Raw genomic sequence first — 11,606 nt, 5'->3', positions numbered from 1 at the left:
GTGGACCAAGCTCACACCAGCGCAGTGTGAGAAACTAGTGATGGCCTGTGGCTGCAGATATGCTGAAGTCATTCAAAGTACACTTCCTACTAATGTTTGACTGCTGTATCCTTCAGAAATTTTAGTCGTAATCTTTCTTTGTGCTACAATCATTGTTGTTCTCTAATTTTAATCACTTGTTTTCCACAAAATAAAGTTGTTGTTTTTTTTTTTGTTTGTTTTTTTAAGTACCTTGGATATTTTGTAAAACACTGTTCTACTAGCATGATATAGCCACTACTACAATTCCTTCGAATTTTGAACAATGATGCAAGGGGCACTGGTTGCAACGTGTTCGTTGTCAAACTACAAAATTACTTTATTTTTAATACAAAAAGCTTTGAGCTTTTTATTTTATTGACAAAATATTTTAGTTTGTCTTGAATATTTTTTTCATTGAATCGTATTACATTTTAAGCTGTACGATTAATATACACTATATTGTCAAAAGTATAGGGCCACCCCCTTCTAATGAACAGGTTTGACTACTTTAGTAATTTCCATGAGAATCTTAATGTTTAAGCATATAATGATATTCTAGGGTTTTGTGTGCTTCTAATTTTATAGCAATAGTTTGGATAGGACCCTTTTCTATTCTAACATGACAATGCCTCTGTGTATAAGGCCAGGTGCAAAAAGTAATAATCGATTCAGTCCGTGTGGAAGAACTTCAGAAAGCCAAGTCCTAATCCCAGCTGAACACCTCTGGTGTGACTTTAAATGCAGACACCAATGACTTGTACATATGGGTACAGTCATTTTAGACACTCCCAAAACTGTTGAGATGGAAATACAATTTTTAAATACATTAATTATGTTTCCATCTTTGTTGCCACAGTTTTGGAAGTGCCTTTTTCTGTTCTAAAGAAGGGGGTGTCCCAACACTTTTGTCCATATAGTGTATTTTATTATTAATATTATTATTTTTAAGATTTATAAACTTCATATTAAGTATTTCGTCAGTATCCTATATCTTGCATAGCCTATCTATACACTATATACATATGCCACACATATTTATGTGAGTATAGGCCTATATAGCCTACCTATATAAAATTATACTCATACTCAAACTCATAATCAAGCCTCTTCTCGTTGACTGTTTTAACTAGAGCTTTTGTTTGTAGTTAAATAAATTAACCCATGTGCTGACTAAAGCAAACCATTCGGATGAAAGACGTAAAGCAAAGAAACTCTGCAAATGGCAACTCAACTGGCTGTCTGATCTAATGAGGGACTGCTCATGTGATAAAAGACTCTTTGACAATGTAACGAATGTAAATTATGACACAGCACCAACAAATTGAGCTCTCTCACTCACATAAATGGAGCAGATGAACAGCCCGTGGCTAATTAGTAGCTGTATCACCCATTGCTCAGCGCGATGACCAACCGATGTCCCTCCACATGCAGACAGGCGGTGGGATCGAGTGGGATGCACTGCTCCACCGCTCGCCCTCTAGTGGTTAGGTGAGAGTTCAGCGGGCCTGTCTTCTGCTCAGGAGTCTGGTGATGCTGTTGCTGGCTTTAAGAATGCTGTGTCCATAGGAACCAGCTCAGAATACAGATTCCACAGTGCAGCACTTGTGCATCAGGGCTGCAGTCAGGCAGATGCTAGCCAAGGACTACCTTAGTACCTCTACCACGTCTCTCCTCAGAAAATAAAACCAATGCATGTGGTTGATGATTGAAGATATGCTCTACTCATACTGTGGGGTTTCAATGCAGTCCATAAAGGATAAATAAAAAAGAAAAGAAAATAAATAAATATAGAAATGGCTGTCTTGAAACAAGTATTTGAATATAATTGCTAATTTTTCTTTACATTGTAGTTTTTCTCTGTTTTTTACTTTAACGAAGACCAAAAATAGTACACAGCAAATAAGAGTTGATACAACCAAATAATAAAGAAATAAAATCTTTTTATATAATTCTTCTAATAAAAAGTCCAGAGCATGTTTTCTTGATGTTGCACAGATGCTCTTGTACTTTATGAAACATCTGTGCACTTTATAACACTACTAGCAGACATATAGACCTATTAGAAGTGCATTTGGGCATTATATCCTCCTGACATGTAAAACAACATAACCAAAGACAAACATTTTTAAATATATATTTATATATTCATAATTTTATCATAAAAAAAACAAGCTATACCATATCCTTGTGCATGAATCATACACAGCAATGGTATCATTGAGTGCGCTAACTGAGTGTAACCAGCACGTTTAAAGAGCATAAACAATGTAATGAAGGGTAGTTATGATATGAGAGGTGTAGGAGGGGTGGAGAGCAGAAGATAGGACAGTTTGGGGAATAGCTGTATGCCCTGCCAGAGCTCCTTACATAAGTGCACAGAGCAGAGGGGAGACCAACACAGACTCACTCTTCGGCCACTATGACATACCGCTTCGGCCCTTACATCCCTGCACTTCTCTCTTTTACTGCACACTCCATTATTATACCTCCAAAAAAGGGCTATAGTACCAGAAAGACATCTAGTCCTCCTTCAAAATAGGGTTTCCATCAATTATAAGTTAATAGTATGTCCACACAAACAACATGAATTTAAAAATATATGTATATAGTTCATAAGAAAACAAACTGCTGGACATAATATAATTTCTATTACTTGATAAACTGTAAAAATATTAATAAACAAATAAATGAACAATGTCACGTTGTTCTTTTAATAACTGAAATATCATGTAATTTTAAAAATTTGTTGAAAATACATGTAGGGTAAGTGAAAGTTTATTAACTAAACTGCGATTAGTAGTCTCTCTCTATCTCCATGACCCTCCATAGACAGCAATGCAACTGCCACGTTCAAGGCCCAGAAAGGTAGTGAGGACATCATTAAAATAGTCCATGTGACATCAGTGGTTCAAACATAATGTTACGAAGCTACGAGAATACTTTTCGTGTGCAAATAAAATGAAAATACCAACTTTATTCAACAATTCTTCTCCTCCAAATCATTCTGTCATTATCTAGAGTACCTCTGCACATAAACAAGGCATGCGCATGGTGCTGCTGATGTAGAACATGCATGCACGGAGCCTTGTTTATGTGCAGAGGAATGTAAGTGCATACATTGTGGTACTCTCTATAATACAGAATACGTGAGGAGAAGAACTGTTAAGTAAAGTCATTATTTTGTTTTCTTTATGCAAAAAAATTATTCTCACATCTTCGTAAAATTACAGTTTTCACATGGACTATTTTACTGATGTCCTTAATATGTTTCTGGCCCCGGGAACATTTCAGTTGCATTGCTGTCTATGCAGGGTCTTTGAGTCAATGGGGATCGCTCCTGGAAACCCGTTTTCAAGGTAGGACCCGAATTGTCACAACACGGACAGAAAAATTTTTCTTTGCTAATGGAAACCACAGAACTGCGTTCCAAGTAAGACTACATACCTCAGATGCCACGTCATCAAGCTCCATCGAAGGCCGTCTCGATTTAAAAGATCCTTGGAAATTTTGAAGAATGTATCAAATGTATCCTTTGTGTCTAACGGTCACTCACAATTCTTTACACATATTCCAATTCATGAAAAACATTTGGTGGCAAATGAGGCAGCAATGAACATTATTGTTATAATATTATTATAATTTCATTATAAAATCAGTGTTTTCGGAGATGAAGGTATTATATTTTCTTAAGTTGTGTAAATTAATCACAACTGTCCATGATGTAAATCAATGGGAGACCACAGACGGCTGTCTTTCACTGGTTTAATAATACAGGTACATCTAAAAAAATTTGAATATCGTGAAAAGGTTCATTTTTTCTTGTAACTTATTTTTTTAAAAATTAAACTTTCATATATTTTAGATTCATTACATGTAAAGTAAAACATTTCAAATGTTTTTTGTTTTAATTTTGATGATTAGAGCTTACAGCTCATGAAAGTCAAAAATTTGTATCTCAAAATATTAGAATATTTACATTTGAGTTTCAATTAATGACCATCTCTACAGTATAAATTCCGCGTATTTATTGTTCTTTGAAACCACAATAATGGGGAAGACTGCTGACTTGGCAATGATCCAGAAGACGAACATAGACACCCTCCACAAAGAGGGTAAGTCACAGAGCGTCATTACTGAAAGGTGTGGCTGTGTACAGAGTGCTGTATCAAAGCATATTAAATGCAAAGTTGACTGGAAGGAAGGATTTGGGTAGGAAAAGGTGCATAAGCAACAGGGATGACCACACGCTTGAGAATACTGTCAAGGAAAGCTGATTCAAACACTTGGGAGAGTTTCACAAGGAGTGGACTGAAGCTGGAGTCAGCGCATCAAGAGTCACCAGCTCAGACGTCTTCAGGAAAAGGGCTACCAAGCCACTTCTGAAACAGAAACAACATCAGAAGCATCTTACCTGGGCTGTGGAGAAAAAGAACTGGACTGTTGCTTAGTGGTCCAAAGTCCTCTTTTCAGATGAAAGTAAATTTTGCATTTAATTTGGAAATCAAGGTCCCAGAGTCTGGAGGAAGAGTGGAGAGGCACAGAATCCATGTTGCTTGAAGTCCAGTGTGAAGTTTCCACAGTCAGTGATGATTTGGGCTGCCATGTCATCTGCTGGTGCTGGTCCACTGTGTTTTCTGAAGTCCACAGTCAACGCAGCCATCTACCAGGAAGTTTTAGAGCACTTCATGCTTCCTTCTGCTGACAAGCTTTATGGAGATGCTGATGTCATTTTCCAGCAGGACTTGGCACCTGCCCACACTGCCAAAGGTACCAAAAGCTGGTTCAGTGACCATGTTGTTACTGTGCTTGACTGGCCAGCAAACTCGCCTGACCTGAACCCCATAGAGAATCTATGGGGTATTGTCAAGAGGAAGATGAGAGACACCAGACCCAACAATGCAGATGACCTGAAGGCCGCTTTCAAAGCAAGCTGGGCTTCCATTACACCTGAGCAGTGCCACAGGCTGATTGCCTCCATGCCACGCAGCACTGATGCAGTAATTCATGCAAAAGGAGGCCCAACCAAGTATTGAGTGCATAGAAATTAACATACTTTTCAGAAGCCTGACATTTCTTTTTAAAATATCCTTTTTTATTGATCTTATGTAATATTCTAATTTTCTGAGACACTGAATTTTGGGTTTTCATTATCTGTAAGCCATAATCATCAAAATTTCAAGAAATAAAGGCTTGAAATATTTCACTCTATGTGTAATGAATCTATCTAATATATGGGTTTCACTTTCTGAAATGAGTGACAAAATATTGACCTTTTTCACCATATTCTAATTTTTTTAGATGTACCTGTATAAAGTTATTACCATGCATTTTTCCCAAATTAATTTTTAATAGTATTTTCGTGCTGTGACTCTTTGATCAATCACCACCGCAAATTCAATGTGATTACGTTAATATGCTAATCGGCCAAACCTTGACCCCTTGCTTTTTTTCTGAGTGAAGTCTAGGCCGATTCTAGGATTCATGCATTTTATAATCCAAAGTCTTTTCCCCCCACTATCTCTCACTGAATCTGGGTTAAAGCGGTCTGATAAATTCCAAGTAAGCCTTTCCCCTTGAAAAGGCACAAAAAAGACAAGCAGTGACAAAAGTGATGACTACACTCATCTAAGCTCATCAAAAAAAAAATTTTAAATGAAGGCGCCATTCTTGATAAATCCTTATGAATATTGCCAGAAGGGTGGTGAGTGAGGGGTGAAGCAATTCTTGCCAAGAAAGCAGAATATCTACCATGCGAGGAGAAAGGCCTAAACAGTGAAGAGCTTCCAGGGTTCTTATTACGCTGTGAAATGATGGGGGAAGCGGTTTTGCAACGAGTCAGTGAGGACAAAGTTTATTAGGTGTGCTCCCTTCGGACTGTTATAAACAAAAGCCTCAATCCGAACTTGACGCCCCCAATGCGCACACGGATGCTCCGTTCTCAAGGACAAAACCTAGAAGCATTGAAAGCTTAACCATTGCTGTTTGAGATTGCTACAGCAAAATTTACACTAAAACAGGCAGAGAGCACGAGGTTGCAAAGAAAGTCCTCAGCACTCAGCAGCCCTCTTCGCTCTATGATGTAATGGTGGGATGGGGTGGGAGGTCAGAGGGACTGGGGAAAGCCAGCTATTTCTTTGACGCTGTGCGGTGTTGCATTTGGACAGATGAACATGACAGGGTAGCATTCCTGACACTGCCCTCATCAGTCCCATCACCCCTCATTACAATGAGGCTGCTGTCAGCCTGGGAGCTAATTTGAGCTTTGTGAAGTAATTTAGCAGAATATTATACACATACTTTGAGACAAATGCTTGTCAAATATGGAGACTTATGGAATAAAAAAAATATCGGCAGTAAACTACAGAGGTTTTGATAAGGCTAGATTAGAGTGGACTTTCCCAACTGCGTTCGGAATCAACTTTTGTCCTTTAGAGGAGCCTTGTGAACATACAATACTAATTAAAGTATATAAAGCACTCATTAGCGACCAAGCACCTGAAGGCCAGAATTTTCACTGAGTCAGGGGGATCCACAAGGCTGCCATTGATCCACTTCCTGCTCTGCAGCATTGCTTTCCTGGAGTAACCTTTCACAGGTGTCATACATTGAAAAAAGTTAACTACATTTCTTTGCAAAAGCCATTTGGGTCAAGTTTTATATCCAAGATTAGGGTGACCATGATTTGGCTTCAGTGTTAAATGGACAGCATAACATTTAGATTTGTGTGAACAGTGTTGAGAAACAAGTTTAAAAACACAATTTAAAAATTCACCCTCACAAGAACTGTTCTGTTATCTTTGAAGAACCAGCATTCTCGGTCCTGAATTTAGAGTTAACTTAGTTCAAAGAAAAAAAAAAAAAAAGAACTTATGGAACCCTAAACATTTCAAAAACCCAGTGGGGATGGGCATGTCACAGAAGGTTGAGAACCACTACAATAAACCAAGTGGAGAATTGAGAAGAGTTAACCATTCTGACAAGTAAAAACACTATGGAGAGAGTTCATTGTTGATTTTATTAAACCACTGCAGTACTGCATAACAGAGCAGAGCACAATTATGACATCTCCTTGGCAAGGCGGTCTTTCTTGAGGGGTCCCTGTTAAAAGAAAAAGATTGTTACCAGCCAGTTTAAACTAATTTTAACAAAAAGGTACATTTGTATAACTAGTATAAATGTCGCCAGAGAGTGAACAGGGAGAAAGCACAAGAGAGGAACCACTCCCCTGCCTCACTGAGCTTTTATCTTGCACTGGAATGGAACCCAAATCTCAGACTGACCGGCTGAAACAGGTTACGAACAGTGCATTGATCTGCAGAGGACCATGGGCATGGAGGCAGTTAGGTGTGGTGCGCGTAAAATTAAAAGGGCAGAATCCACCAATGCCTTTGGACACTTGGGCCCAGCCTAATATCTTTAGACACCAGTCTGATTCTGGATGCTGGATAAAGTGCTGAGTAACCACTGCAGTCATGCACTCACCATGAAGTTTTTCTTTTCCTCGATGGTCTGGAAACGTCCATGACCAAACTTTGAGGTGGTGTCGATGAATTTGAGGTCAATCTTCTCCTGGGCACGGCGGCTGGTCTGGACCAGGAGAGACTTGCGCAGGGTCAAAACCCTCTTCTTGGTTCCAACCACACAGCCTTTCAGCATCAAGAAGTCGTTGGTCACCTCACCGTAGTGCACAAAGCCACCCTAAACGCAGAGAAAAAAAAAAAATTAAATTAAACCCAAACAGACTACACAACCTTAACTAACTGAAAACCCCATAAGGCAGACCTCTGCACACTCACCAGGGGGTTGATGCTCTTGTTGGACAGATCATAATCAGTAGAAGCGTTGCTCTTAACTACTTTTCCATCCTTTGTGTGAAAGCCCACACCAATCTTGTAGATCTTTAAAATTTTTTTTAAAAAAAACTCATGAGAAACAAGATTCCAGAGGAAAGATGTAAAACTGATCCTACAGGAAAGCTTGGGTCTAATTCTGAGGCCTCACCTTCTTGTTGATCTCAGTGCGGTGGTGGTAGCCCTTCTGACCAGCACGAGCCACAGAGAAAGCCACACGGGCAGGATGCCAGGCTCCAATACAGGCCACCTTACGCAGACCACGATGGGTCTTACGCGGCAGCTTCTTTGTGTGCCAGCGGCTTGTCACACCTACCAAAAAAAACAAAACAAAAACACTGATTAGAAAGTGTTCTTAGGAGCTCATTTGCTTAAAGTACAGCAAGTGTGCTGTCAGAAGGAAGGCAGCATGGGAAATTTCCTCATGCGTTTCGGGCGCCATGCCTGACGCGATTAATCCATGTCTTTCATCATTATGTGCACAATGCTTATCAAGTCAAAACTCATAGGATCAGACACAGATGCTGAACAAAGAGCCGTCCACCTACCCTTGTACCCGTGACCCTTGGTAACACCGATAACGTCAATCATCTCATCCTGACCAAAGACATTGTTAATGGGAATGGGCTGCTCAAGCTTTTCTCTGGCCCAGTCAATCTTATCAGCGATGGAGCCTCCATTCAGCTGGATCTCCATCAAGTGAGACTTCTTCTGTCGGTGGGGCAACAGGCGCATCTACAGAAAGCAGGATGTTTAGTAAAGCTCCATTTAAAAATAATTTAATTTGTATAAACTAGATACACAAGTCATACAACCAAAATTTATCAATAAATTATATAGAGTACACAATTTCTGTTGCACAACACCTTTGACAGAGCAATTCTGAGAAACAGTTACTGGCATACTTTCATAGAGAAAGTTTAATTTAGTTAAAACAGAAGGTAGTATTAAATTGTGTGGGGGTGTCTAGAAAGTAAATCAAGACATTTGTTTATCATTTGAAATAAAACATGACCCAAAATTAAGTTCACTTAAAAACAAATTTAAAATTCGTTCTTGTAATAGACGTGGAATAGCAACCAGTAGAGTGGCATTGAATAGTGATTTTTGGCCAGAATCTCTAGAGCCTCTTCAATAAGCGTCAAAGCTCACGGTGTTACTTTGTGCCGCAGCTTTTGAGCTCACCTGTGTGTGGGCAATGATGCGAATGACCTGGCAGTACTTCTTCATGGAGGCGAAGTCTTTCTCCAGCTGCTTCTTGCCCTCTTCATCTTGCCACCTCTTGCAGTACTTGGTAAAGGCCTTCTTCTTGCACTTGTACCTGAACGTGGCACAGAGAGAGGTTGGCACAGTTCCTTCATAGCCCAGCAGGCCAGTGGAAGGAGACTGCGCATGGCTGCTTGCCCATCCTCATGGTAAAGAGGGGGGGGCGTCGACAGCACTAGGTCATTTCGGCTCATGGCACGGTTTCTAAGGAGCCCTTTCCACCGGCCAGAGGAGCCCGGAGCTCATCAGGGCACTAGGCACCCGAGCGGAGCTGCACCATACCGATATGTTAGACTGGCTCAGAAAAACCATGACAAATGTTTACTCTGGCCAGCAACTATCTGCTCCAGACTAAACATAACAATCAGAAGCCTTACCAGTTCTTATAGAAGCGACGCTTGCACTCATCACTAATGTGCTCAGCAAAGATGGTCTTGATAGAGCGCAGGCCACGAGGGGTCATGACGTATCCAATAACACCCACTACAATCATGGGAGGAGTTTCCACAATGGTCACTGCCTCAACCACCTCCTTTTTGTTGACCTCTGAGAAGCACAAAAAGCACAAGTTAGTTTAACTGCAAGCCAGCATGCAGGTTTAGAACCAGGGTTTATGGAAACTGCTCAGAAATCGACATTCAGCAAGGCATCAAAGCCAAAATATGTCCGCCCGTCGAAATGATCATCACCGGCAGACAACCTAAAAGCAAAGTAGATTTTAAATTACAAGCAATAAAATCTGAAGCTTTAATTTACTTGAGCCGGGTCTGTCGACCTCACGGACAATGTGGGTCATGCCAGCCTTGTAGCCAAGGTAAGCAGTCAGGTGAACAGGCTTGCTGGGATCATCTTTAGGGAAACTCTTCACCTTGCCACGATGGCGTTTGCACCTCTTGCGGGGCAGGAAGCCCAGAGAGCCGTGGCGTGGGGCCGAAAACTTACGGTGAGACTACACAAAATAAAGTCAGAATTAATCTATTGAAATTCTGCAACAGTGTAGCATTGAGAAAGATACAAACTAGCGCTTTACACATTTTCACTTATAAACGTCCATATCTTTGTAACTTCAACTAGATAAGTTAAGTCCAATTTCTAAAACACAACGTTAAAGGCTAACCAAAAAAAAAAAAAAAAAAAAAAAAAAAATTATATATATACTCGAGTCTTGAAAACAAGAGACTCCTGAGTTGCACAGCGTTTTCTTGCACGAGTTAAGCCGAATCGGTAAATTAACAAAAGCTGATTTGACATTAAACGGGTCGGCAGCTGTGAATACCAGACAGTCTTAAGAAAATACAGACTGTTCCTTTATCCAGTGACTAAACTTCACTTGATAGGCCCTAAAACAAGCACAGAAACACCTAAGATAACAAGAATAAAGAAACACAGAAGAGGACCATTTGACAGCCACAATTGTTTATAATAATCACACTTTCATCTGTTTTCTCTAAAACATTTAAGTAGTTTATCTGTGGTAAGATTTCAAAGCAGACATTTTCCCCCTCGGTCAAACACACACCACGTGCTAAACACCCAGGCCCCGCGGTTACCATCCATACTCGCTGCAAAACATCCGTTTACCTTCTGTGTGTAATATACAGAATAGGATGTGTTTGAAATCAGACGGATGACTTTGATTTAGGATGGATTGTAAAGGAGAGTCGATCACTCACCATTCTGTCCCCGGTCCGATTGAAAGAGAGCGACTGAGAGGCGGTGCTTCCTTATAAAGCGAGACGCGCGCTCGACGTGTGTGCGTCACTGCACACGTCTCTCGTACGTAACGATTCTCCATCGGTTTATAGTTCTTCAATAAAACTGTTAAAAAACAAAAAGTCGAATGAAATGTTTAAAATGCTATGATACACTCTTCGATCCCCCTGGTACGTTGTAATATCCTTATTCGTTAAAATTTAATGTGAGCTATGCCTTTTATGTTTTGTTTTTTTTCTCTTATTTGTTTATATTTTGTATTGTTATTATTTTAATGTTACTTTTTCTCTGCCATTAAAAAAAATAAAAAGAAAGAAAGAAAGAAAGAAAGAAAGAAAGAAAGAAAGAAAGAAAGAAAGAAAGAAAGAAAGAAAGAAAGAAACGATCCTCCAGTGGCGTCGCCCTCTGTGGGCCAGTAATGCACTTTACTCCACATGTAGTTGAAGTACATATTAAATATGAAATTGTCCGCTCGCGCCGTGAATATTCATTCTGTTTCAAGAATAATATCAAATACATGTGTGAAATGCTTGTTTACAACTAAGGGTGTAATTTTAATCTTAATGTTTCGTTTCTTTGTACAATTTCTCTGTTGTTTTTATAATTTATAATAAATGACATGGACATGGCTGCAAAAGGGCTGGTAAAATCACTCTGGACCCCCCACATCCAGCACACTCCCTCTTTGAACTGTTACCATCTGGTCGACGCTACAGAGCTCTGAGCAACAGAACGACCAGACACAGGAACAGTTTC

At 39.8% G+C, this 11,606-nt stretch overlaps 1 protein-coding gene across 1 annotated transcript; it reads right to left on the bottom strand.

The window, feature by feature from the left end:
* Positions 1 to 7,017: 7,017 nt before the first annotated feature.
* Positions 7,018 to 10,900, bottom strand: LOC306868918 (large ribosomal subunit protein uL3-like). The gene is made up of 9 exons (XM_079415391.1): positions 10,811 to 10,900; positions 9,894 to 10,086; positions 9,515 to 9,683; positions 9,057 to 9,192; positions 8,420 to 8,606; positions 8,023 to 8,183; positions 7,818 to 7,919; positions 7,504 to 7,719; positions 7,018 to 7,119 (listed from the first exon to the last, which is right to left on the bottom strand). Exons 1-9 carry the CDS (start codon positions 10,811 to 10,813, stop codon positions 7,078 to 7,080), a joined length of 1,209 nt encoding a protein of 402 aa, XP_079271517.1. The 5' UTR covers positions 10,814 to 10,900; the 3' UTR covers positions 7,018 to 7,077.
* Positions 10,901 to 11,606: the final 706 nt, after the last annotated feature.

Source organism: Barbus barbus (assembly GCF_936440315.1).
Source record: "Barbus barbus genome assembly, chromosome: 4".
NCBI lineage: Eukaryota > Metazoa > Chordata > Actinopteri > Cypriniformes > Cyprinidae > Barbus > Barbus barbus.
Note: the sequence above shows the minus strand (reverse complement) of the source record. Positions and strands in the feature narration are given on the sequence as shown.

Bases quoted from the DNA above. Each gene is read 5' to 3' on its own strand.
- LOC306868918 (XM_079415391.1), bottom strand. The intron at 9,193-9,514 runs GTAAGGCTTCTG...TGCCACGTTCAG, and splicing joins CGTCGCTTCTATAAGAACTG to GTACAAGTGCAAGAAGAAGG. The intron at 8,607-9,056 runs GTGAGCTCAAAA...TGCTTTCTGTAG, and splicing joins GCATCATTGCCCACACACAG to ATGCGCCTGTTGCCCCACCG.